Below are 27,951 nucleotides of genomic sequence, written 5' to 3'. Positions count from 1 at the left end.
CTATAATTCTGTGTGAAACAGTTCTACAAAATAATTTTAAAAGGAATCTAAGAAAGGGGGCTAAAACAAAACAGATTACTGTGCTATCAGAAGCAATTTTCTAGTATACGCTACTAATTCACTCTGTATCTTTAAGACAGTGGCACTTACCTGAAAAGTTGATTTCAGTAAGTCTTTCCATGTTTTAAACACAGTAGTGAATTGTCTACTTTCCTCAGGCATCTGAGCCATGATATCTGGAGAACTGAAAATTGGCTCCAAATAAAGCCAAGTAGCTTGAACCTTCAGCCATTCATCCAGGATCTCCTGTACCAACAACAATTTTCCTTCCCATTCCCTGTAAAACAGTATTAGTTCAAATGCATGAATTGATGCTTCCAGTATAACATTTCTCTCACACTGCAAAGACTTTTTTGGCAAGCTGTATATTCAGGAGCAAGTGTAACAGGCAAAAGTTTTAAGATTTCAATGGAATATCGCATATTCATCTAGCCTGTTAGGCAGATTTCCTGCATAACAATGTCCACACATTTCTGGAACTGGATCATCTGTTTGCGTTTGAACTACCTTTTTTTAAGGTTGACTGTAGGATTTCACAAACTAGGTTAATCTAATAAAAAGACCAACAGTATCAGTGAATAAACTTAGTGTGCGCTTTAGTGTGTAGTAGTATCTGGACAAATTCACTTCAATTCATAGACGTTAAGTATGCGATCTGGTTGTTGGCATATGCCGATCACCAGATGACTATGTCTAATTTTTTGCTAGGTTAGACAGGCTGAAATGGCAGAAGAAAGCCATGAAAGTAACATGAACTATTAAATCAAAAATAAGTAGATATTGTCCTAAGACGACATTTGGTTTTAACTAAAAGATTTCAAGTAATAGATAGTCCAAGTGTTAATTTAAGCCACTTAAACCATTACATTTTATTTCTAACTTCAAATTCCAAATGTGGATGTTGAATAAGCCTGTTGATAGATCAGGTGCACAATATTAAAATTCGATATCTATTCAATCTTCAGTCCTTTAGTCTATCATTTTTCTGAGTCTCCTCAGTTCTTCTGAGTTCATCATTTAAGATCATTAACACCATCCTTTCGCTATCTCAACAACATCACAGATGTGATATTATCAGTTCCCTATTGTCACTGGTATTCCTAACTCACATATGCAATCAATTTGAAAATAAATAAGTAAATAAATAAATAGTCATATAACAGGTACATATATTTTTCCTTCCTGTGTAGAAACAGTGCATCATTTTGCAACTCTCATTCCACTGGAAAGTGCAGATGGAAATATTATTAAAGGTGCACACTGTTAACATACATAGTGTATGAAAGAACTATGACAGTGATTTTCTCAACACGACCCATGGGCTGCACTGAATTCTGCAAAATGAAACCCACGAAAACATGCTTAACTTCTTCATTCACTCATTTACCCACCACAGATTCTAACCAAAAGACAGATTTTCTTGCATATACCTTCTTCTTTACCCAAAGTCCCTCTTTCATCTTTTAGTTATTGGCATTAGTACATCATTTTTGATGATCTTTTCTACCAAAAGGCAGAGAAAAACGCAGCTTTCAAAGAGGAAAATTAGCCAGGCTAGTTAATTTGTTTACACCTAAGATAAACAAAAATGACGACAAGGAATTTGGAAACCTCGCTGGCAGGAATCCAGAATTCTACATGCTTTGTAGGGCTGTATAGAAAGCAACCATTGGGTAATCACCTAAATCTCAAAGGCTAAAGTACTTGTAAGACTTAGCACTTAAGTACTTACTAAGAGCCTTGTACTCTTACAAATGCTGTCAGTTGATAAAGCAAACAAACAAGTCAAGTGAAACTACTGTGGTGTGTTTATTCTTTTGCTAAACATAATAATAGATAAAAACTACTATTTTACATTAATAAAGAAGGAACATTTATACTATAGTGCAGTAGTAGTTAGAGAATTAATACTTACCGGAATGTACATATATGTACATTTAAGTATGTGTTTATATTTATTGAATACGTGCTGAAATCTGAAATAGCTTTTTTGCATGCTAATAGAGTTTGAAGGTACTTATACAGCTAGATAATTATAGCCAAACTTTCTATGAAATATTTTTATTTTTCCACAATTTGACTATGTCTGGGGAATTTAAGAAGCAAGTAAAGGATTTACTGAGGAAAGAGACAAAATCAAATTAAAACCTGTGCTAAACAATGAAAGTATAAAATTTTTTTAACATATAAAGATGTTTTGGACTGTATTTTTCTGCATTAGAATAAATAATATCTTTCACTGCTTTTCTGGATTTGTCTTGTCATTTTTCTGCCTCTCCCTTACAAAAAGGCTAACATTTTTAATTAACATTTGTAATGAACAGCTAAAAGATTTAGTAGCTTTAAAAATTATGTACAAAGGCATGTACAAAGATTAATCTATATTTTCTTAGTTCACAGTCTTTCATTCTGTAACTCAAATATATATTATGCAGTTAAACAAAGGTAGTATTATATATCTGGAAACTTCAGTACCAGACAGAGCATGTTAAAATGTTTTGCAGCTTCTCCAATACATTATCACTTTCCATATAATTAATTAAAAATAAAAATGTTCTTTAAAAGGCAATTAATGTTTTTTTCTGACATGTAGAAAATACTTAGCCCTGTAAAATGAGATTAATTTACTGCTTAAGGAGGAGAGACAAAAACATTTGAGGGCCCTATGCTTTAGATTAACCAGAAAATATCATTTCTTATTTAGTAAAATCACTTGGTGACTCTCTATTGGAGAAAAAAAATTACCTTATTCTTTTTTCATAATGCTTAATGAATGGAGAACCTCTCATGGTCTGAGTTTTGACAATGTGATCATCCAATAACATCTGAATATCGTCTATAGACGACAAAATATGGGCTCCTGTTTCTCTGTAGGCAAGAAGAGTGAACTCCATTTGATCCCATTCAGAAATCATTTTTGTTAAAGCTTTCTCAAGTGAATATTCTTTGCTGGCTGTTTCACTGATGGTCTCAAACTTTTCTAGGAACGGTTCAAGGTGCAAATTAATGTATGACAAAAGATTTGAGTCTTCAGAAGGAGACAGAGGTAAACCAGCAATTTTTGACATCTCTTCCCAGTGCCCTTCTTGCAAACCGGGATTGCAAATCACCTGGATTAGAGGAATGTGGCTTTTGAATTCCTCTACTTTTGATTGAACCTGTTGTGTTATTGCTAGTGCATTTGGAGAATTGTGGAAAGCTTTTTCTAGTTTATACGGTCCATGCCAGTAGTTTCCTACATCTACCTCTACTTTGTCTGGATTCACTTCTGTAAATGATCCCTCTATCCAGTTTTTGTGTTTTCTGTTGAATTCAACAGTCATATCATACAGACGAAGATATGGAACAAGAGCATTCCGTACTGTTTTATGCTGAGGGTACTGAGATACTGGCCATCCAAAGGCATCTTCTTCTGCATTAAACTGTTCAATCTGTTGGGAGATAATTGAGGTGTGAAATATAAGCCAAGCTATCTGTGATATCAAGTCCTTACCACAGGGATTAGAGAGGTTTTCTAGTATCATCAACAAGCATCAGACTGAGTTTTGAGTTACTAAAACAGTCCAACAGTACTAAAACTGCTGCTATTGACTGCAGCTAAAGCAATCTTTAACACTGACAGCTCAACATTCATGCTAGTCAATAGAGGAGTACAGCTAGAAGTTTAAAATAGTATCTGACATTCCTCTAAAATTTGCATTAGCACGGACTCAGTAACAGAGAGGAAGAAACAATAAGCATTAGGAATTGTACTTCACAGAACATAAAATTAGAATTTCTGTATAAATCTACATGAACTTAATCCCCTCTTTCACTGTGCAAAACACTACTGCATTAACTCAAGATCACATAGCAACAATTTATTTTGCTCAGTAAATTTGCAGTTTAAATCACAAATCATGCAAAATATTTCATAACTGAATTAGAAATTACTGCATTACTAAGTAAACTGTTGGCTCTGATAACACAAATATACAATTTATACTATTAGACTAGTTCAGACTATAATCTGTACCTTATCAGCAGCAAGATCCAACTTTGCATTTAATGCTTGAGCTTTCTTCAAATATTTGTTGACTTCTTGAACATCTCCAAACATGTTAAGTTCTTCAACCTGCTTAGAGTAGCTTTTCAGTTCCTCAAGAAATTGTTCACAGCATATCTAATTGAACATCAAACAATGTTATTATGAAGAAAATCACAATAAATTTAACCTTCTGTAAAAAGGAGGAATAACTATTCTGATTTGCTATGTATCATACACAGCCAGTATGCTAATAACAGAAAGATAAATTCAGATCCCTAGTATATCACAAATTAAAATACAATAATAGGATTAATCAAATGACAAATGAAGCTAAACATTTTCACAAGACAGAGGTATGTCTCTTGTCTCAAAGCCACACAGTTCAAGGAGAGCTTTTTCCTCATATATACCACTTTACAACACGCATTTCACACCAATTATCAACAGTGGTTAGTGTTTGAAACCAAGCATCAGATCATACAAAACAATAACATGTTCCAAGAAAACGCAGTCTATGCTGCACATTTATTTGTAACACAAGAACAATTAGCAGCTCCTTCTTTGCATGTATTGCATAAACATAGAAACATACTATCTTAAAATATATATGATCTAAGACAAAATGATCATGAAACTAGGGAGCACAAGGAAGCCAAAGCAGACAGCTATGCAGGCAGTAACCCTGACACATCAGCAACCTAATCATTAGCAATCCTTTTAGAGACACCCCAGAACTTAGATACTATAACAAACTGTAATGTAAAAGCCTAGTAAATCTAGTGAAAAATAGTAACAGAGATAAAATACATGTGAAATGTAACAGGAAAAAAAAAAACATGACAAAACAAACAACAAAATAGAATTAAGATGCATTTATGTTATAAAACTAATATATATGACATTATCCTAACAGCAAAATCACACTTTTTTTTTTTATTAAGATTTTATTATTATTATTTTTTAGGGACCTATAACAGAAATTTCAGATACTGCTATTGACTCCAAAGGGACTGCTCATGCACATAAGCCAAACCACAAACATGTCTTTTAATGGAGCTGAGTTCTACTGTTTCACATACAGACAGCTTTCATCAACATTGATAGAAATTCTGTAACCAAAGAGCTTTCAGAATCCAAAATACGAGATGTGACCTGTACTGCAGAATTCATGGATATGTTAAAAGTGAGCAGGTGGAAAACAGACAAAAATTAGTTAATATCAAGAATAATACAAAATCTTTACTGCAAACTTTTTAGAATATATGGGAAAATAAAGGAGATTATTCCATCCAATATCATTTAATGTCCTATATGTCATTAAAAAATTAAAGTTTTTTTTAAATGTCATTACAAACCTTAAGACCATCTTGAAATTGTTCTGTCTTTTCTTCAATTATTTTTCTGTGCTCTTCAAAGATATCTGGCATTCGTGCATTCCACTGAAAAACATTCTTGTTCAGTCCTATGTCTGCTAGTGAAAAGCAGACATGTTCTATCAGGAAAGCAACACAATTTACAGCATTCATTAATTTCTGCTGCAATTCAATCATGTCTTGTGTTTCTATTTTCCGTATACAGGCCTGGGAATAGAAATTAAAAGGAAAGATATTTTACATAAATGAATCCCAAAAGAATCGCTAAATAAATAACATTTAACTTGAAAAGCTAATTTTTTACTTTTTTATTATTTTATGTAATAAATTTGGAAAAACATGATCTGAAAACTGTTTTCTTTGGAGCAACATGGTACTAGCTACTTTTACAGTACATAACTTGTTATACATAATTTGTTAAGACAGTTGCCTTACTAGATACTATACTGAATAAAACTTAAAAGAATTGCTGATACTATATGCACAAATCTTTGGACTAATGGAAACCAATCCAGACAGGCTATTGTAAGTGTCACAAATTTGGGTAAGAAGGCAGGACATACTTCAGAAAGGGAAGCACTGGATGGCCCAGTTAAGATTAGGTCTTCCCTAGAAGAATATAAAGAATATAGACAACTACTGTATTGTTCATTGTGATTAAAATAAAACTTACGCTGTTCTTTCAAATCTCAACAGTTGACAGCATAGGAGGCTGATACATGTAGCATTCTGTATGGTACTCTTAACAGAACAGCAATTCAGACATGTTTAAATAATAAATCTGTAACTACACGCTCTGAAAGCCTCTAAAAGAGCAGTATTAGTAAAAACATTGGCCAGTTGGACAGATAATAGCATACCAGTATATATAAAAACTACTTGATATCAATTGAAGATACAGAAAATTTTAATATGATGACACTGTGAAAACACTGGAAACATTTTTACGTAGGGATAAACTGTCCAGTAAACCCACACTTCTGCTCTTTTTTAACAGTAGTTTTTATGCATCGAAGTATACTTATTGCTATGGATCTAGAGAACATTGGCCTATTAAAAGAATACCCCAGAGACTGATACATCTTTTCAACAATGATGTGGGAGAACTGTTAGAAGGGGTCTGATGCTGGTAAAATATTACATGCTACACGTTAGAACTTGCAATTTTTTCTCCTCCAACACAAAAGTGTAGTATTAAATGTATGTATCTTAAAGGCACCATAGTCTCAGCACAGATTCCAACTTCTAAACATTTTACTTTTTACTTGAAAAAATTATTCCTCTTATATCCCATGTTCAGCTTCACTGTAGCAGTTCAAACCACTCCAATCCAAATTTAGCCAACCACTCAGGCATCCAAATTATTTTAAGCACACATCTACATTCCACACATTTAAAATCAAGCATATACACCAGAACTTAACATGTCTTAGTCTCTTGCTGTTCAGCTATGTTTTAAGTGTGTATGCAAGTGCTTTGCTGAACGGAGCCTGAATACATCAAAACAACAGTTGGGTTTTGATTAGAGAAGTGGTATTTGTAAGTGAGGAGATGGGATTTTACACTTGCCAAACTGCAGACCCTACATCTATGAAATTTTAAATGATAATTCAACACAGTATGTAAAGGTAAAGGTAAAATTACTTCATACAACTTGCCAGTGAGTGCTTTTTAAAGTTTTCTTGTCAAGAACCAAACATATATTTAAGCTCCTTACATCAGAGGTTTCGAGTCTTTGATTACTTTAGGATATTACAAACGGATCTTTCATGTCTTTCGCGTCTAATTTGATTGCTCAGCTTTAAATCAGGGAAACCAAGAAATATTCATTGTTCAACTACACTAGCTGTTCAGAAACCTGAAGAACACACAATCTAAATTTAATTCTTCTGGTATGTTGTCCACACTGCAGAAATAATTTGTCGTCTTCTTACACTATAGTAGCCATTGGCTGCACTTACATTGCTCATGATCCTATTGACCAATGTTGAATTTAGGCTAGGAAATTTCCATCTTCCCTGACATCAGCCAGTTATTCTTGCAAACTAATCAGAAGGTATCACATTTTTGTATTTTTAACAAGCAGATTCAAAACCCACTGAAACACTTTGTTAGTAAGATTATTAACAGTTTAGAAAATTCTGTTTCCAAGTTGTTTTTTTTAACTGTATATACAGATATGAGAGTTTTTATAGATGACACGCATCCTTTTCAGCAACAAAATCACATAATGATAGAAACACTTCCAGACATCCATTTCAAAATTCTCCCCCCATAGCACAGTTTTCTTTTGAAAAACAGTTACTTTCTCATTCATTCTTAAAAACGTCACCTTTAACTTGAAGGACAGATTAAGTGCATGTATTTTTTCAAAAATATCTGCTAGGTAGCATATGGCTGACAGCCACTTGTCATCACAGAAAATGACAGCAAATTTGGAATGCTTTGTAAAAGAAAAATGCATAATTCATCTTTAAATTCAACAACTCATAAGCAATTTGCCATGAGATAACCAGTGAATCTCTGCATAGTACAAAACTTTTTCATAGTCATTACACATCTTATTACAAACTTTTATAAAGATTCTACTATTTAAAGGTCTTGTTTTTATAAAATTAACCACATTGATGACATCCTGTAGAACTCTGTGCGCTTCTACCTCCAACTTCTTTCCCACCAGAGCATCAGAGAATCATTTAGGTTGGAAAAGGCCTTCAAGATCATCAAGTTCAACAATCAGCCTAACCTACTGAGTCCCATCACTAAACCATGCCCCTCAGTGCTACATCCACATATCTTTTAAATACCTCCAGGGATGGGGACTCCACCACCTCCCTGGACAGCCCATTCCAATGCTTAAACCACCCTCCCCATGAAGAAATTCTTCCTAATATCCAATCTAAACAACCCCTGGTGCAACTTGAGACCATCTCCTTGCATTCTATCACTTGTCACCTGAGAAAAGAGACTGACATCCTCATCGCCGCAACGTCCTTTCAGGTAGTTGTAGAGTGTGATGAGGTCTCCCCTCCTCTCCTCCAGACTAAACAACCCCAGTTCCCTCAGCTGCTCCTCATAGATTTTTCTAGTCCCTTCACCAGCTTCGTTGCTGTTCTCTGTACATACTCAAGCAACTCTATATCCTTCTGGTAGCGAGGGGCCCCAAACTGAATGCAGTGTTCAATGTGCACTCTCACCAGTGCTGTATACAAAGGCACAATCTCTTCCCAAGTCCTGCTGGCCACAATATTTCTGATACAGGCCAGGATGCCATTGGTCTTCTTGGCCACCTGGGCCCACTACTGGCCCATGCTCGCTCAGCCTGCTGTTGAGCAACATCCCCATGTACTTTTCTGCTGGGCAACTTTCCAGTCAATCTTCTTAAAGCCTGTATCTCTCAATTGGTTTGTTAAGGCCCAAGTGCAGGACATGGTACTTAGCCCTGTTGAATGCCATGTGACTAGACCTGGCCCCCCAGTCTAGCCTATGCAGATCCCTCTGCAAAGCCTTCCTAACTTCAAGCAGACCAATAGTCCCACCTAATTTGGCATCATCTGTGAACTTACTGAGGATGCACTCAATCCCCTCATCCAGATCATTGACAAAAATCTTAAAGTAAAACTGGCCCCGAGACTGAGCCCTGGGGGAAGCCACTGGTGACCAGGCACAAATTGGATTGAACTCCTTTCAGTATGACTCTCTGAACCTAGCCAACCAGCCTGTTCTTCACCCAGCGAACCATGTACCCATCCAAACCATGAGCAGCCAGTATCTCCAGAAGAGTAGTGTGGGAAATGGTGTCAAATACTTTACTAAAATCAAAGTAAATGATGTCAATAGCTTTTCCCACATCTGCTAAGTAGGTATTCTTGTCATAAAAGGAGATCAGGTTAGTAAGACTGGACCTGCACTTCATAAACCCATGCTGTCTGCTTCTGATCACTTGATTGTCCCCTATATGCCGTATGATGGCAGTCAAGATGATCTGCTCCATAACAGTCCCTGGGACCAAGGTCAGACTGACAGGCCTGTAATTCCCTGGATCCTCCTTCCTGCTCTCCTTGTAGATCAGAGTTTCATTGGTTAACCTTCTGTCAAACAGGAACCCCCTGGTTAGCCAGGACTGCTGGTAAATTACTGACATGGGCTTGGCAAGCACTTCTGACAAATCCTTCAGTACTGTTGGGTGAGTCTTGTCCAGCCCCATAGACTGACGAACATTCAAAACATGGAGGAGGTCACTTACAGTTTCCCATTGAATTATATAGGCATCATCTTGCTCCCGGTCACCATCTTCCAAACTCAAAGAACTAGGTACCCTGAGAACAATTGGTTTTACTAATGCCTTTTATGCCTCAGTAATTATCAAGTACTTTACAGCATGCCTATGAATGACACTGTGAATGAATTTCATGTGTGGTGCTCTCTGTAACCCTACCAGAAGCCTTTTTTTTTTTATTATTCTAGTCAAAGCAGTGGCTTTTTGGCCAACTTCTTGTCAAATCTGATTAAACCATCATTATTTTTACCTCATAACATGGCTGACAAAGAGCTCATACTAGAATCACCAGCTCTGCCATTTTCTTATACAATGCTTGTGCTCATGACATTAGTATTATCTTCAAGCCACAGTTTCTCTGTAGTAATCTTTGTAAGCCACTTGCCCATTTCACGATGGTTAGGTTAGTTAAAATTAGATAATATTATCTGTAAAACCATTTATTCGTGGATTTGTGTGACACTGAACACACAAACTGCAATACATCATAACATGCTGAAAGTGAGAGTGCCACTGCAAACCCCTTTACACTGTGGAACAACCAATCTTCCCTCAGGACACCTCATGTATGCACATGACACAAAACCCTCTGATAAACAGACCAAGTGAGGGCACCAGTGTCAATCTATATATTAAATATTGTTAAAGATTAATTTCTTTCTCATGTTTTAGATAAAAAAAAAAAAAGTGAGTTCTAATATTTCCTTCATACACCCCAATGGATTGTGTTGTACAACCCCTGGGGTCCACATACCCTACTCTGAAGACTGTTGCATTACAGGGTTTTGGTCCGAACCTACTGGCACTCTTTTCAGCAATGCCACAGGACAAGTGACAGCAGAGACAAAGGACTGTTCCAAATAGGTAGTCTGATTGCAAGCATGATGTTCTGGTGGGGAAAAGAGTTTGGCTGTATATATGAGTCAGGCTAATCACATTTAGCCAAATGTGATATCCCACATGTCATGGCCAAAGATGATCTGTCCTTTGTTATTTTGTAATATACAGCACCAGTGACTTTAACAGGTCCAGAATCACACACATAATGTGAGCAACTTGCATCTATGCTACTTAGTAGCATAGATGCATACTTAGTTGCTACATAGTAGCAACTTGCAACTATGCTACTACTCAAGGACAGAGTAATAGTACTGGTAGCTACTTCTTGCTTGGACTCATTAAAAACGAGAGAGTACCTTAAGTTCCATTAGTTCCTGCGTATTAGATGGAGTAGTAAGGGCTTTTTCCAATATTCTCTCAAACTCATCACATAGTCTGAAAAATATATAAAATAAACTATTCAGTGTGTGTTTTGCTTTAACCACCCTTAGACAAATCACATATAAAAGCAAAAATTAGATTAATGTATGCTTTAAGGATTATAAAAGTTCAACAGTGGAAGCAAAATTGAATACATTTCAATACATGTTTTCAGTTTGACAGTTACCTCACACTTATGTCTTGATGATCTTTGAACGTTTTTGCAATAACTTTTTCACAAATATTATCTGCTTGCTTTACCAAAGCATTTATTAATTCATCACAATGCAGCTCAAACATTCCTAGATGGAGATACTGCAGTACAAATTTAAGTTAGCAGAATGCTGAACAGCTTGTACCTATTTTCCTTCACTATCTTAAGCAGAATGTCAGGAATTTAGTCAAATCAAAAAATGCTCTTAAAACTTTCCAATGAAGAAAAGAAAAAAAAATATATAGTTATGAATAACAGTTCTTCTGTATGTGCATGTCAAATTTTATATAAATTTTACTTCTATTGCTTTCAATCTTGACAAACTATAGCCTCATATAAGAAGGGCATCTATTCTCTGTAAGAGGAATATTGTCTGGTGAAATTAGAGAGTTTGAGATGCATCTAAAATGTAATCTTGCTTTTCTCTTGGAAACACATGGATATGTGACATTTCTCAGGATTAAAAGGGGACTTTGCCTCCCAGGGAGTCTCAGAATCCAACGCTTTCTTTGACTAGTGAGCAAATGAGCTTGACTTCCATACACAGAAGCCATCATGACAAGCCTGTAAGTACTAGTTTTTCCAGAACAGAGGTCAGCACTGAATGCTAGAAGAGAAACAGTTTACAGAAAACCACTTCAAATTGTTTTTCTGAATGTGAGAGCAAAGGATTCTTGCCACCTGTTTTTTGTCTCCTTATAGAGACAAAAAAAGAAGTGGATCATGTTAAGGATCCTCTATCTGCCTTTGACGCTTGGAAGGAATTTGGGTTGGGATCAGACCCACTCTTTCTTTTGTGCCTTCACATCCAGGAGGAACATACTCTGAATGCCTTTACAAGTCCCCTAAGAACACTTAGTAAAAAGAACTATGTCTCACTGAAGTAGGGCTAATACACCCCAGAAGTACTAACTCATGAAAAAATATTTTTGTGAAAAGACTAATTTATTTCACTTTAATTATCTCACACCTAATTATTACCAAATTTGACATTCTTAGTAGAAGATCAGTGTTAAAATTATGTCCATATCTCTTTATGAATATTATTATAATTTACCTTCCTAGAAGTATATTTTATTTCCTTACTGAGTTTCTGGTATTTTATAATTTCCCCTTTCATTTCTTCAAAGGTATGTTCCTCGGTCAGGAATTGATCAATATCTTGTTCAACTTGTTTGTTTATCAGGAAGCTATACTTATCATACAGCTTGAGGTGTTTGACAGGTGCAATGCTTTCTTTGATAATTTCTTCTCTGATCATTTTCTTATGTTTGTCCAAGATCTCATCTAGGATAACAGGTTTCAAAACAGTTGATGGAGACTCACCTTTTGGCTTTGGGGAAAATAAACAAACACAAATATACCACATTTTCAAGTTACTTCAAGTTATATTTTTGCAGATCAGCTATATTTGGAAGATTAACAGGATAGAAGAAAAATCAATTAAATGTTACTTTAAAGTCTTTCTAATTAAAGTTTGATTACAAATTATATTTTTTATACAGAGTGATTTAAATGCTACTCCCAATTTTTTTGAATCCTAGGTTATGGAACTCTGCCTCTAACAAGCAAGAAGTAAGTGCTGCTTCATCCAGAAACTCACAATTTTACATACTAGTCCAGCCCAAACAAATGCATCAACAATTTTAGTCAACATTGACTTTATTTTTCCAGGTTAGAACTATGGAAAACACTTTCCTGCAAACACTCAGAAGCTATAAAGCCTTGCTCCTGTGCATTTAGACATGCTTGAGATGTTTCTTTCCATTCATCTTTTCACAGCTTATTGATTAGTGCTTTTATAAAGAATAGCACTGCTATTCAGATTTCTGCTTGGTTGGTTATGCTTTTAAGCATATTAACAGAAATGTTGAGGGTTGGTATCTTTATTTAAAATTAAAGTTGGTGCTAAGTAGAAAAGGCAACAGAATCTCCAAATGCTATTCCTTCAATAGAAATGTTCACTTTCCATAGCTCTCTGGGAAATGGTCAAGATGCACCGCAGGTATGGTTCCTTTCACTCTCTCTAAACTAGAAAGTAAGGTTCCTACACTGAAAACAATACACAATTCCAAAGCAAGTAGATTAAAAAAATATAATTTAAAATTATTTCACAAAATATTTTTTTTACTTAACCTGGATTGTTTCCTGTTTGACCTAACACTTTAATATGTACAAAACAGGTAAAATTGAAACTGCTGTAAAATTATGTGTTTTTTTTTTAATATAGTCTACTCACGAGATTCTATATTTAAAATGACAATACCTTCCAGTGTCAAAATAGGAGACATTTCCAGAATCCTGCAGAAATATCTTTAAAATTTGAATGCATCTTTTTTTTTTTTTTAGCATATAATACATTTGTAATAGCTGCTGTTGGAAAATAGCTGATGGCTTTTTATTTGCTTAGAAAATAGTGATTGGGCCTTCTGATAATAAAATTATTTCAAAATGTTCCAAATATCCTGAAAGGATATTACCATATTACTGTGAGCTCTGACAGTAGAACTATTCATTAAAATACCCACAAAGTAAATGTAGCAACAGTATATTAACAAAACAAAAACCATGAGGATTGTAATTTCTTACGCACTTAGAGAATAATTTGGTCTCAATTCTTGGTATATCACTGACAGCATTAATCATAACAGTATAGACATTCAGTAATATATCCTCATAGTCGTTAAAGTCAGGTTCAAATTTAATACGGTCATTCTCAAGGGTTACCCTCAGTATGAAACTTGGGTGTTTGTAGGCTCAGACTGATTTCTAACAAAAAAAATAAAAACAGTAAAATATTAGTTAACCTAAATCATGTAGAAAGTATCAAAGGATCATTAAGAATTACTCCAGCATATGCATCTTGAATTGTCAAGATTTTAACTGCATATGACAAATATTAATCTCAGTAAAAATACTTGTGCAAATTGGAAATCTCTCTGATAAAATTAATGTAAAATGGATATTAAGATGAAATACAATATCATTTTTAGTTGACACAAGAGGCATCCTCTTTACACCAGTCAAAAACTTTTATGAAGTTGTTTGCAGACCAACAACAGAGTTACTTTACAGTAGCAACCCCCACAAGTGTAGGAATATATGAAGGAGGAATGAAAACATGTACTTCCACAGTATGATTCCTTACTTCCTTAGATTCTCTGCATATTTTTTCCTCAATATTTGGAGCCAGAGTTCTGTGAATATTTGAGGGCGAGGCTTTATTAACAGAAGCTAAACAAAGATCCGGTTACACTCCAAAACATCAAACATCAAGGAGAAATGTTTATCTCCACAATAGACATGGTGTGAGTGCAAAAGAAACACTCTCTTGTTGCTTAATTTTTTTTTGCCCAAGAACTAGTCTGCCAAAGCATGTAATAGGTACCTACTAATAGTAGAGAGAAGATAAACCTTTTTCACAGATGGGGATTATAGACATACCTCTATAGTTCTTGCAGTAGAACTGTGCAAGATGCCTGCGACTTTTATACTAATGAATTCCTATTGTAAGTCTAACTGACTGTGGTGTCTTCCTGCGTGTTACCAGATTTAAAATGCCAGTATTTCCTTTCTGACTTAAGTGTTTGTTTTTTAAACTCCATTTAATAAACAATGCATTTCTAAAATATTTGTATCATTTTTTCCCCAAGAAGGCAACCAGAGTTCATGCCTTTTTTTTTCCCCACAAGTGAAATAAACAGGAAAAAAAAACGTAGGTACATAGATAAGTAACGTTTCTAGTATGAATATGAAAGACTACTTATTGCAGGTTGAACAATTAAATCTGTAAAGTCCTGAACAGAATGTACAAGTAAATGTTGCAGTTGACGAGTCATTAAAGTGGCAGCACAACTGAAGAAAGACTCTAATTTAGCAGTGCTGGCATTGCTGGGTATTTGTTTTCTTTTATTACCTTGGTAAAAGATTTTCTGTACTTCTGGAAGCCACCTTAAAAGAATACAATATTGCTAAGTTTTTCAAGTGATTAGCATGAATAAACCTGTAGTTTTAAGTTAATTGCTGTACAGGTACATACTGCATGCATTCAAAATATGTTGCAGTATACTTGGGAAACTAGTTTAATTTAATTAGCTCATACAGTAGTATCTTTACATTCAAAGGAAACATGTCTCTGAAAATATTATCTACTATTATGGAACCATATTCAAAATATGTTTTTATATGTTTTATTTTATCTATTAAGATAGATTAAATTGGTAAATTGCTTTCGTCTTCTATTTCTCAGGTAAACAGAAAACGGAAAGGGTTCACAGGCAGTGTAGTTCCAGGGGCTATGCAGTACCTTATGCAAGCCTTGTAACCTCAGTAGAAGTTAAAATGCGAAAGCATTCCATGGGGAATTCTGCCCAGTCACCCCCTTAGTGAAAATGAAATTGGCTCTGGTACTGGAGGGAAACAGGAAGGAAGAAAGCACAGAGATGGGCAGACTTCAGTTAAGAACAAAAAGATATCTTCAAGGCCAGAAATAAAAAAAATAAAAACTGAAAAAAACAATTAAGCTCTCTAAAGCACAGCCTGGTTATTACCATAAGGAATTTAGACAAGGCTCCAAAAAGTGTTAAACTAGCCACTTAGACATCTGCAAAACTGTAGCACCCTAAACTTCTGCCAGTAAAGTAATTCTGGCTTCTGCTACTGCAAACAATCAGAAGTACCACTGAGCAAATCAGCAACTATCTCACACTTAGGGCAATTCCTAATTAACAACTTAGCTATTCCCCCATACAAGCCTCTTGACAAGCCTCCTTCAACTGTTTCGGTTGACCATGTGCTAAACTGCATAAGCAGTGCTTTATTGACACTGTTTTGGCAATTTTCATTCAAAAACAACCCTGGCATTAGGGTATGGCAGGAATGAGAATGCTCCAGCACGTATTCCCACCAAAAGAATTAAGTGCCAAAATTAGACAAACATTGAGTGCATGAGAGAGAATACCATTAGGTTCTCAAACAGTAATGATGATTTTTCATGCTGTTTTATGAAAAACTAATCTAAGAATTTATTCAGACATTACACCTCTCCAAGATTTTACTTTGATAGAAAAAATAAAAAATGATGCATCTTAGAAGGAGAAAAACAGTAAGATGGAAGAAATTGACCACGGTTCCATGTGTAGACAAATGTAACCTCAGTTCACAAGATACTGAAACACTTTATTTCCAACAGAATAGCACAGTTCCAAGGGAAAATCAAAAACATTCCTGACAAATAAGTCATGTTTGTAAGTTTTTTTTTCCATCTTCAAATTCTGATACAAAATTTTAATCCATTTTTTAATAAATCTGTATTCTATAGGAGACAGAAAGTGTTTATAGGGAGTTAGGTTAAAAAAACTAATATATCTTAAGAATAAAGATCATACTTCAAGTACTGTTAACAGAATAAAACTGTTTTACTGATGACTATTCTAGTAGGATAATTTTATACTTTGAGTTTGGTGTGCAAGTGTGTGACATAAGCTTACATACAAACTAATGTGATGTCCTACAAAATAACAGTTCTTAGGAGACATGAAAGATCTTCAAAGTCAGAAATTGTAGGATGGCCTCTTACCCAGGGAATATAAAACAATGAATTATTATTATATTACTCCTCTTTTCAAGATGCAAATTGCCTAAGTAATATGTGTCACAGCCACCCTCCTATATACTCTAAAGCCTGCCATTTGGTATTTAAAAGCTTATACCTCAAACCACAGGCCAGAAATATTATTTATAACAAAACCTTTTCTGGTTTTGTTATACCCCCAAAGCAGAATCTGGTTGATTTAAGCGGACATATTCTGTTTCTACAGTATTCGTAAGATTTCATGCACCTACAAGGCAAATTTATTTACCAGTTCAAGCCTATACCTATGGAATAGGTACCTCTTTACTTTCAAATCTCAGTAAGAAATAAAATATGTTCTAGAAAAGTTGATACTAGGCTGGTCCACGCTGGGCAGATGTGTGACCCTGGGAATAGTGCTATACTCACTTTCAGTAGCCTGCAGAGATTTTAAGGCAAATGTGAATGGAATGAAGATAGTCCCTTACTCTAAAGTACTGGCCACTAGAACCACATCTAAAGTACTGCATCTGCCCACTCGAACATGAAGGTTGCTACATGCTAGATAACCCAGCCAAAAAAGCTAGGCACCTATTAATGTTTTACTACATTTTGGTGAACTGCTGTGAGAGACAAAAAGTCTGTATTTACTACATTCTTAAACCTGTATGTATTGAGCCAAAATGTAACAATCTGTAAACAATACAAAGCTTCAGTGAAATCAGTGCAAAACAGGGCATTGTTCCATCGATTACAACGCAAGTTATACACAAGGATTTGCCCTGCTATATCCCATTTTCAAATGCTGTGGGGTTAAATGGGAGATTTCTTACTAGTTAACCACTGCAAAAACAAAATTAATTCCAAACAATTATTCAAGGTAGATACATGTTTTTCAGGGTTTTTCCAGAGATGCTATATAATCATTACTTGAACTTAGATAACTAATAACTAAATCTTATTTACTGTTACTGTTTTGTGTAGTGCTCCAGCTGACACCGAGTAACACTACCTAAGACTATTCCTTACCCATGCTGTTCTACCCCACTGTTCTCCTGTCAGTGTTTTTGAATAAATATATTTTCTTACTCTGCATGATGAGGTAGAAGAGAATCCTTCTTCTTGTCTTCTTTCTCTCTGGTATCTCTTAAAATAAAGTCAACTGAAAAAAGTGTAAAAGAAAAAAAAGTAAAATAAAATACCAAGACGAGAATAAGCTTATAAAAGGAATAAAGATTACCAAAATGCACAGCTCATTGAAATGAATGGTTTTACTTGGATACACATGAAAATAGATTTAGTAGAAAGTTATACTATTAAAAAGGGCTTTGCAAAATAAAATAATGTGTTGGTTTTTTTTAAGTTTTGAAAGATCAAAAATATTGAATAACATTCACTTTCAACCTTACAAGGGTAAGAAAATCATTATATTATTTTTGTTAAAATGCACCTCTAACATCTAGGAGAGCACTTCATATAATCCTTCCACATTGGTTGCTCTCAGCAGTGACCAGAACTTGATAACAAACATTTCTGAGTATTAGCAACTTAGGATAAAACAAGAATAAAATACTAGAAATGTACCTATAGCCTTTTTCACACTCAGAAAATAGTCTTCTTTCATTTCATCTGTCAATGAACGTACGTGTTCATCAAATACTTTCAGATGATGCGGAATTAAAGCTAAGATGTGATCTAGCCACGATTCATCCAGTGGGACTACATTTCTTGTATTAATTCCATGGTGAATGTAATAGTAGTATTTCTGCAGGATAAAAGATTGCATTGCTCAAGTCCATTACCAGATAGCCATTGCTAGAGCATGTTTCACTGACACATGGGCTTATTTAGCAAAAATAAACGTAATTAGCGCTAAGTGCTTTTTTGTTTTCACAATTCTGTCATTGTATCAATCATCTTGTCAATTTTTACAATAAATGGCTAGCACTATTTTTCATTAAATATTCTTGAAAACAGTCTTTAGCTACCACAATATCTTTCTCTATTGGTGTAGAAGAATCTGATATTGGAGGCTGGATTCCATCACGGGGTTCTTCAGGAAGGTCTTCCTGCCTGACATAAAAACAAAACAAATAAACAGAAGAGCATACATCACATTCTTTGATACATTTTACTGGCATAAGTAATACATAGTCACCCTATATGTCCATTCTGAAAAAAAAGGTAACTGGCAAAATTTTACAACAAGCACAAGACATTCTGACTCAAAAAGAACACTGAAGCATCTGACCAAGTTTGTATTTCACCTCCTAAGTTTCAGCTTTTAAAGTCAGTGATGTAGTTCATACAAACTTTCTTTTGCTTTGTAATCTTAGAACGTTTAAAATTATTTAAAAATTTGATTCATTTATCAAAAAGGAAAAGTACATTATTCAAAGATAAGGAAACTCACAATATAATGTTAACAAGAGCACTTCTGAAACGTTCTTGCTTTTTTTTCAGATGACTGCTGCTCTGCAATTTAGAAATTGATGGTCCAGTTTCATCAGCTCTAGAATCCTGTATCTTGGGTCTCTTGTATCTTGCCTTTAAATATTCTCCTTGCAGAAAGTACATTTTGAAGTTAAAAAAAAAAAGTTAAAATGTATTGCACATTTACTTAAGTTTCTGAAAGATTTTCATTAGTAGAACTAACTACTGCTAATCTTACCAGGTGGATATTCATTTTTTACAGTAAACTCTTCTGATTCGTCATCTTCTTGTTCTTTACTCATATGGAATAAAGGACAAGTCTGCTGCCATGGTGGCTTAGATCTTGCCTGGAATAAATATTTTATATTTTAGTTTTATATTTGTCATAGGTTTTTCTAACACTGATGACACCTTAAACATAGTAAAAAATAACTAATAATAATAAAAAATTAATATATAGCAGAAATAAGGCAGCATAAAAATCATACAATAAACTACTACTTATATGTTGCCCTAAACTTCAAAATATCCAGCTCACAAGAAATGAGCATATTAGACTTATATGTAAGTGTTCTTATACTCTCTAGTTTTATACCTTACTTAAATATCTACATTTTTTTCAAATGTTCAAAGTTTTGAAAATATTGAAATGTATTTCCAAATATTGAAATATCAATAATGCTCTGCATGCAGATATATAGCGCAGAGACAGTGAATATACGTGATTCCACTTCAGCATACATCTGAACGGTCTTTACGTAAACATGCTGTGATACATACTTGAAAATGAAAGCTATAAAAAATCCAAGAAAACCACCTGAGACAACTGTGGCAGTAAATTCACTCTTCTCTTTGCCAACTTCCCTTTGCCACTTGGACCAGCCGGGGGGGGGGGGGGGGGGGGGGGGGGGGGGGGGGAAGAAAACCACAAACATTTTAATTAGTACTAATATTAGGCTCCTGGAATACTTGAATTTGTAATCTTGCTATAATTCCATTTTTCAACTCTTACAATAATTTTATACATACAATTTCATATAATTTCCCTACTCTTTCTAGCATGTTTTCATGTAAAATTTAACTTTCTCAAATACCTTTGACAAATCACAGCTCTGAAAAAAAATTAGTTTTATGTTAGGAAGCATTTATGTAACCTTTTTGCCAACATCTCCATTAAAGCCTTAAAAGATACCATGAGCTAATATAGATATACAATTCAGTTTTTCATTCAGATTCATCAGTCAACATTTTTTAAAAACACAAAATGGTCCTTTTTTCTAAACTTCCATTTAGGAGTGCCCAGGATTCTCTGCATTTCCACAACACTGACCCCTCAGCGCCCCCCACGCAGTCTCTGTCCAAAACTGCCCTCTGACCATGCCCTGGATTCTGGCTATCATGTTTTAGCACAGCAGCTTACTAAAAACAAATAAGACAGACTAGTTGTAAAATTATTTAAAATTGGCTACCAGGAGTGCTTTTGTCTATACTTCCATTTGTCCTTTGTTTCAGCCTGCCACCAATGCCCCAGCATTGCCCACCCCACCTCTTTTCATACAGATGCGCTTGCAGTAACACTGCACCTATGCTACTACCGTCCTAGTCCTGCTTTGTTTCTTATGCAAAGGCTGTGGAATGGAGAAAAGATAAAAGCAGAGGAGGTTTGTGCATACATACGTGAGCTACCCTTAAGCAAGCCAGGTTTAATACCATTTGCAGTACAGCTGCTGTGCCGTAGAACTCCCCAAGTTTTAGGCACTTAAGTATTTACATGAATTTTGCAATTCTGAAGCAAGACAAAAAAATCAAACCAGGCTCCAAAGAAAACCTCTGTCAAAAGAGCAGGATTTGACAAAGTGATACAGTAAGTATAGAGATACATATCAGTTGTTAGCAATCTCTTCATAAACCGACCTGCTGTGTAAACACACGGTCCAACTTCAGAAAGAGGAGCAAACACATTCCCACTCCAGGAAGTTCCCCTGAGCACAATGGGGAGAAACTCCTTGCCTACCACTAGCTGTAAGAGGTGGGAGTCACACAGCAAAGAAATATCCTGTTTCCAAATCAACAGTACTACTCTTTCAAATAACAGAAATTCCACCACCACCACCCCCAGATGAGATATTAAACTCATCTGGATTCACCTGGAACAGAGATCAAAATGCCTGGTGAACAGGAGTGCTCAAAAACACCAAGCAGGCAGATCCTGGTATTTTTAATCTAGTTTTTTGCCTACCACAGAAAAGGTGACTAAGACTTTGCCACAATAATCACATATTTCTTTCAGTACCTTAGTTACTGCTCTCACCAATCTATCTTCCAGCTAAGCAGGGTACACGTGCAAGATTTTTCACACACAGTCATTGAAATTCTACCAGCACTAACAGTCTTGTAGGCTAGAATGACAAAAACAAAAAAAAAACAAACACCAGTATTATAACCAATACAGAAAGATCTACATGACAACTCTGATATTTGTCTGGTAATTGGAGCAGTTGTAAATCTACTGAGAAAATATGAAGCCATTTATTTCTCTGCCATATAATATATTCAACAGAAAAAAAAAATCCATACCACAGATTGTGTGACAGCTATCAGTCTTTTGTGATACTAGCAGGAATATGTCTCTTAATAGTAAATGTGCAGTGCATCATAAAATGGCCGCTTACCAAGCTGATAAGCCTATAGGACACAGTGTAGCCTACAGACAGAGTTTGGAGGAGTTTGAATATGGCTTTATACAACCACACTATCAGAGAATTGTAGAAAAAAAGTAGGCTGGATGGGACCTCTAACTATAGGCTGAACAGGACCTCTCCTGCTCAAATCAGTATTTATTAACTACAAGAAGTTAGGTCAGATTGTTCAGGGCCTTGTCCAACTGAAATACAGAACTCTAAAGGCACTGTCTCTCTGGGCAAATTCCTCCACTGCTTAATCATCTCTTTGTGAAGAATATCATCCTTATACACGGTCAGCATTTTCCACACCACCACTTGAGAGCATTGCTTCATCTTGGTAGTGCACAGCACCAAGAGGGATCTGGCACCATCTTTCTCTATAGTTCAGGTAGTGGAAGACAGTGGACACCTTCAGGGTGAACAAAAAAAGTTCCCTCAGACCCTCTGCATACCTAAGAGCTGCAGCCTCCCAGTGGTCTGCTGGACCCTGGTTTGTCAACAACCTTCTAGCTGCTGGACCCTAACTGAATTCACTTCTGCTGCTTCTGAATCTCAAGTACAGACATTCTCTTTGTTTTCCACACATTGCATAACTGCACTGAAATTTAGAACTCATTGTTTCTCTAGTCCAGATTCTACAGCAAGATGGGAACACTATCTGCTGTCCTCTCAAGGGCATGGACAGGAGGAATGATCTTTTTGTATAGGAGAAAATGCTTTTGAACTTCCAGAGGAGTACTAGCTATTGCTCTCAGTGATGACGTCTATAGTCTCAATCCTTAGATTCCTCGTTAGCAACAAATAACAGAAACCTGGGTATTCTTATAAATAACAGGGTTACAAAAATGACCGAGACTGTATCTTGTCTTCATATGCAACATTACACAGACTGTTTTGATTTTCTTTTGCTGAAAAACAAAATTCAGCATCACAATTTATAATTCCAATCTGCTGGTGATGACAAATTCAGTGTTGAGATTAGCCAATATTTTTTAACGACCCACAGTAAACTTATACTGGTAGCGAGATGGACTAAAAAGAGAGTCCTGGAAGTGTGGACTGTCTCTAATAACTAGGAGCATCTGACACACACCCACTAACATGCACAGCAAAAGAAAAATACCCAATGAGAGAAAAATTGGTGAGCTTTTAATCCACTGAAGGAAGTTATGGATTTCACTCAATATATTTCAGACGTTTCTTTAGAGGAAAACAAATCTGAGTGAGTAAGTCAGAAACAAAAAACAACCAACCAAACTGAAAAGAACAGGATTGTCTTACACAACAGAACATGACTTAAGAGAGCAGACTCTTCCTTCTAATTAAATTAACCAACTACAAACCAATCAGGCCGCCAGAGAAAAGATACAAATTAATATTGGTTAATGCAAAGTGATGAAAAACCACATGCACAGTTAAACGTTTCTGTTGGAGTTTATCTTCAGCATTTAAGGTTTCTGCAGTTCTAGAAATAGACTGAACAAATTAAAATCTCTTCGTACTTTATAAGGAAAAAAAAAATCAGAAGCTTGCCTCAAGCCCATTTTTTAAACCCAGACGCTAAAAGCCGGTTTAAAAGAAAAACCACCCCTCAGACCCCTTCGGCAGCCAAGCGCCCCTCAGCCCCTACCTGCTCGCTGCCCATCTCCGCGCACGACGAGGGCGGGCGGGCGCGCAGCTGCGTTGAGGGGACGCTGTTGCCCAGCAGCAGCGCGCGCCCCAACGGCCACTCCGCGAGCGCATTGGGGGCGGTGCGCGGCCCCGGCCCCCCAGCCCTGCTCCTCTTGTGCGCGCGCGGGCTCGGGGGCCGCTTTCCTGAGGCGCTGCGGTGAGCACACTGCGAGTAACGGGTGCTGAAGCCTTCGCTTTGGCGGTGGTTTTGTCAGGGTGAGGCCCCCGGCTAGTACTGCCGAAGCTGGAGGGTGCAGCCTGGCGCCTGCTCTGCTCGGCCCGGAGGTTGCCCGCGGCGCGCAGCGCTCTGAAGCAACGCCGCGCTCGCTCCTTGGATGTGTTTCATCTCTGTGAAACATACCGCGTTTTGCTAGTTACGAGCAAAGGGAACTGCGTGGTTGATCAGCGGCTTTATTTGACGTATGGTGGCCTCTTGACGCTTTAAATGTGATGGAAATGTTAGAGGCTTCAAACGGAACTGTCATTCTTTACCTGAACGTAACAGAATGTCACAAAGCAGCTGTAAGTAGGTATTATTCTCCCAACATGCAGTCCATTGTCTTAAGCACCAGAACGGTGGTCTTGAGGAAGCCTCACCCAGTACCTGCTGCAAAGGAGAATCTGAGAGAACACCACCAAACTTTAAGCCAAGTCCTAGCTTGGAAAGTCCTAGCTTGCATTCTGCAAACAATTAAGGAGGCCTCAGGTGTGCTCAGTGAGGTAGCCTGCACGTTAAATTTAAGCGAGACTACACACAGGTTTTGTAGTTGACGAAAAGCAATTTGCCAGCTGATAATCAACTGAAGGGGTGACATTTGGGAGGCTTGTTTTAAGCTGTTGCAATGTATTTTCAGTTTCAGAAAGTTGAATTTAAACTTTGCTATTATTTCACTGAGATTGTCTTCCAAGTAGAAAGTGCTTGATGCCCTTTTGAGGCCTGCCAACTCCAGCAAAATGAGAGTTAAAATTGAGAAGTATGTATTATTCACTGCTGTTTAAGTAGGCATTCCTTCGTAGCTTTTAAATTAGCAGATGAGTGAATTCAGCTGCCTGTTTTTAGGCTAAGCACTGAGACACGCGTGCTCCAACTAAACATATATATGTTCAGCTGTGCTTTCAGAAACATTCTTAATTAACTCTGATGTCTAAACCACAACAACCACCTAAGGTTTTTCAGGTGCCATGTCATGCAATTTGAATTCAGTTGAGCTTACGCACAACAGCTGTTGTATTAAAACCTGTATTAACCACCTGCCTCTGCCCCACACAAGTAGGCAAATTAAAGAATAAATAAAAATGTTTCAGTTTCATTGGCGGTGAATGGATGTGCCCTGCATTATAAACCTGATGCTGACCAGTCCAAATAAAATGTTACAATTAGTATGATTTCTAACATTTTGCTGTGGTCATGTTTGGATTTCAATGGGAAATGAAGCAGCTGTTGCAATGTGAGATAGTTTGTGTGAATTTTAAATAAGAGGTTTTGAATGTTTTCATGCTAGTAATGCATAAAAGATGGTAACTCAGCAGTGGAGTTAGCCTGCTGGAAAATCCCTACAAATGACCTCTGACTCAGGGCTGTTACCTATGAACTGTACATAGAGCATTGTAAGACACAGAGTTTTAAACTTAAAAGTCCCTATGATAAAATAAGACAGGCAAAGAACCAGTGGGGAATTTTTTGCTTTGTCCAGTTGTAGAAAATGCAGCATTAGTTGGAATTCCAGTCTCATTTTCTAAAATAGTACCAAAGCTTTGATCCTGAAGCGAGAAATACCCTCAAACACATGGTAGGGAGATTTAAACAAGCCATATGCTGTACTAGCTATAATACAGAACAATCTAGCCAAAGAACAGGAAATCCTTGCTATTTCTCTTTAATGATGAGGTATTCAACTATTAGAAACCATGTATACAAAGGTAGTAGCACTTTCAGTGCACGTTGCCATATACTGTTGGGCATTACAACTCCTTTAAGAAAGTGACGTTTTGTTTTTTCATTATCTCATTAGGAAATTAAAAATGCTCCAGTTTTTAACTGAAGTAGTTACTGGCATGCTTTGTGTGTTTTGATAAGAACCAATAAATAATGCTTAAAAGTACAGTCTAACAAATGTAATAACTCCTGTATGTATGAGAATTTAAAATTCTTAGATTTGTGTATTATTTTAAAAGTAATTTCAGGAATTTTTTTTTCCTTCCTCAGAGGCACATACCAGTCCCAGTTTAAAAAAAAAAGTCCTTACTTATTATCAAGAATATCATAATATGAATACTTTGTGCTCAGCATAGGTAATGCTGACTTACTAACTGTCTGTAAAACACATTTGTCACAGGAAGTTTCTATTTGTGCTTTTCTCAAAAGTGGAATCTTAATTTCATTGGAGGGCAACAGTTTTGTGACAGGTGTTACCAGGTCAAAAATCATCCTTTATCTTCCCGTTGTATTGTGAAAACCACAAAAGCTAGCACTGTCACATCAAATGATTGATTCTTTGAACATTTGGTGTGTTAGCCTAGCCTTTGTTTATTAGGTCTAAGAATTTTTACATCATAACTCACGTACCTGCTTTTGGTTAAGGAATTTCCTTGTACTCTCATGCAGTGATAGGTGGCTTGGCAGTTCAGCTCTGTAATCATACCATTAACTTGGTAAACTTTCTACACACTAATTTATCTTGTATCTTGCTCGCTCCTCTAATGTTGAGATGGCCAAGCAATATTTTCAAGTCTGTCAGCTTACAGGTTCTTAAGGCACAGGATGATTGGTTCCTGAAACAAATGCGTATCAACTACATGCTTTTATCTTGCCGTGACCTTACATTATATTTTTCCAAGCATAACTCACTTTATTGGCAAGAACACAGTCACAACTGCCTTGTTAAGAAGATGATCAGTTATCATCTAAACTATGTATTTTTCTAGTATCTCCTTCCTTAGAAAGACTTTTGAAAAGACAGAAAGTTGAAGGTGTTTCAAATCACTACTAGTATTAAACAGAACACTTTGTTTTCTAGACGTCTTATAAATAAAGCAGAGCAGCATTCCTGATAAGGATTTATAGAACTTATACAGGAAACAAATAGTTAAATTATTTCTGAACTTTATGCTGCAAACAACAGCAGAATACAAACACAAGAATACACTATTTCTTTCACTAAAAAGAAAGCTCATTTGTGCATTTCTAACAATGGGAAAGATTTCATTTCATCAATGAAATGTGCGTTTGTAGGAAATGTAGTGTTCAGGCCATGAAAATGAGTTATATTTCTTTTGAATGTAAACTGCTTTCCTACAGTTTTTGTGGTGTTGTTGCTTTTTTCTTTTAAATAATTTAGACTTCTACTTGAAAATTAAACAAATGTACAGTTAGTGCCCTAGGAGGCTAATATTTGTGTAACAAACATTCAATTTAAATTTCTTTACATGGCAAAAGCCATTAGAATCTACCATAAAAAAATACCACCTCAATAAATACAGCAAGACTAGACTATTATGTATATAGGAACCATCTTTTTATGTCTAAAATACAGACACATTAAAGATGTTCTAGCAAGTTAGTTAAGTTTGTGATTCATTAGTAGTAGTCAGCATGGTTTCACTGAGGGGAAATCATGCTTGACCAGCTTGATAAACTTCTACAATGAAACAACTGGCCTGGTAGCTGAGGGGAGAGTAGTAGATATTGTCTACCTCTACTTCAGAAAGGCTTTGGTACTCTCCCACGTAAGATCCTCCTATACGAACTGTTGATATATAGGGCTGGATGGGCAGAAAGTGAGGTGAACTGAAACCTACTAACTTCAACTAGGTGGATTGAAACCTGAGCAGCTAGGCCCAGACAACGGTGATTGGTGGCACAAAGTCTGGTTGGAGGCAAGTAACTCGTGGTGTCAGTACTGGGTCCAGTCCTGTTTAACATCTTTATTAGTGATCTGGATGATGGGGTAGAATGTACCCTCAGCAAGTTTACAGATGACACAAAACTGGGAGGAGTGACTGATGGCATTGTATGGCCTTCCACAGGGACCTCAACTGGCCAGATAAATAAGCCATGAAATTTAACAGGAAGTGCTAAATCCTGCAGTCAGGGAGGAACAGCCCCAGGCACCAACACACACTGGGAGCCACCCAACTGGAAAACACCTTTGCAGAAACAGAGATGAGGTCCTGGTGGCCACCAGGATGAACATGTGCCAGCAGCATCCCCTTTCTGCAAAGGCAGCTAGCTAATGGTATCCTGGGCTGCATGTGGCACAGTATTGCCGGCAGGTCAAGGGCGGCGATCCTACCCTCCCCCTTCTTGGAGATGCTCAAAAAGCCACCTGCACATGATCCTGGGAAACCAGCTCTAGGTGGCCCTGCTTGAGCTGGGGGG

General features: G+C 36.4%; 1 protein-coding gene across 1 annotated transcript in view; it reads right to left on the bottom strand.

Annotated features, from left to right (window-relative positions):
* DNAH7 (dynein axonemal heavy chain 7) overlaps positions 1–26,907 on the bottom strand; it is a 107,048-nt gene extending 80,141 nt beyond the window's left edge. Inside the window, 17 exon segments of the mRNA XM_040561511.1 lie at positions 151–337; positions 2,806–3,491; positions 4,076–4,222; positions 5,443–5,667; positions 10,936–11,014; positions 11,187–11,314; positions 12,271–12,546; positions 13,803–13,975; positions 14,974–15,184; positions 17,215–17,224; positions 17,875–17,947; positions 18,370–18,550; positions 18,774–18,858; positions 19,199–19,346; positions 19,457–19,565; positions 20,036–20,102; positions 23,534–26,907. Of these exon segments, the coding sequence (XP_040417445.1) occupies positions 151–337; positions 2,806–3,491; positions 4,076–4,222; positions 5,443–5,667; positions 10,936–11,014; positions 11,187–11,314; positions 12,271–12,546; positions 13,803–13,975; positions 14,974–15,184; positions 17,215–17,224; positions 17,875–17,947; positions 18,370–18,550; positions 18,774–18,858; positions 19,199–19,346; positions 19,457–19,565; positions 20,036–20,102; positions 23,534–23,547 (2,799 nt within the window). The 5' untranslated portion in view covers positions 23,548–26,907.
* Between the last annotated feature and the right edge of the window lie 1,044 nt (positions 26,908–27,951).

The sequence above is a fragment of the Cygnus olor genome, chromosome 6, assembly GCF_009769625.2.
Source record: "Cygnus olor isolate bCygOlo1 chromosome 6, bCygOlo1.pri.v2, whole genome shotgun sequence".
Taxonomy (NCBI): Eukaryota; Metazoa; Chordata; class Aves; order Anseriformes; family Anatidae; genus Cygnus; species Cygnus olor.
This window is presented reverse-complemented; position numbering and strand designations above follow the sequence as displayed.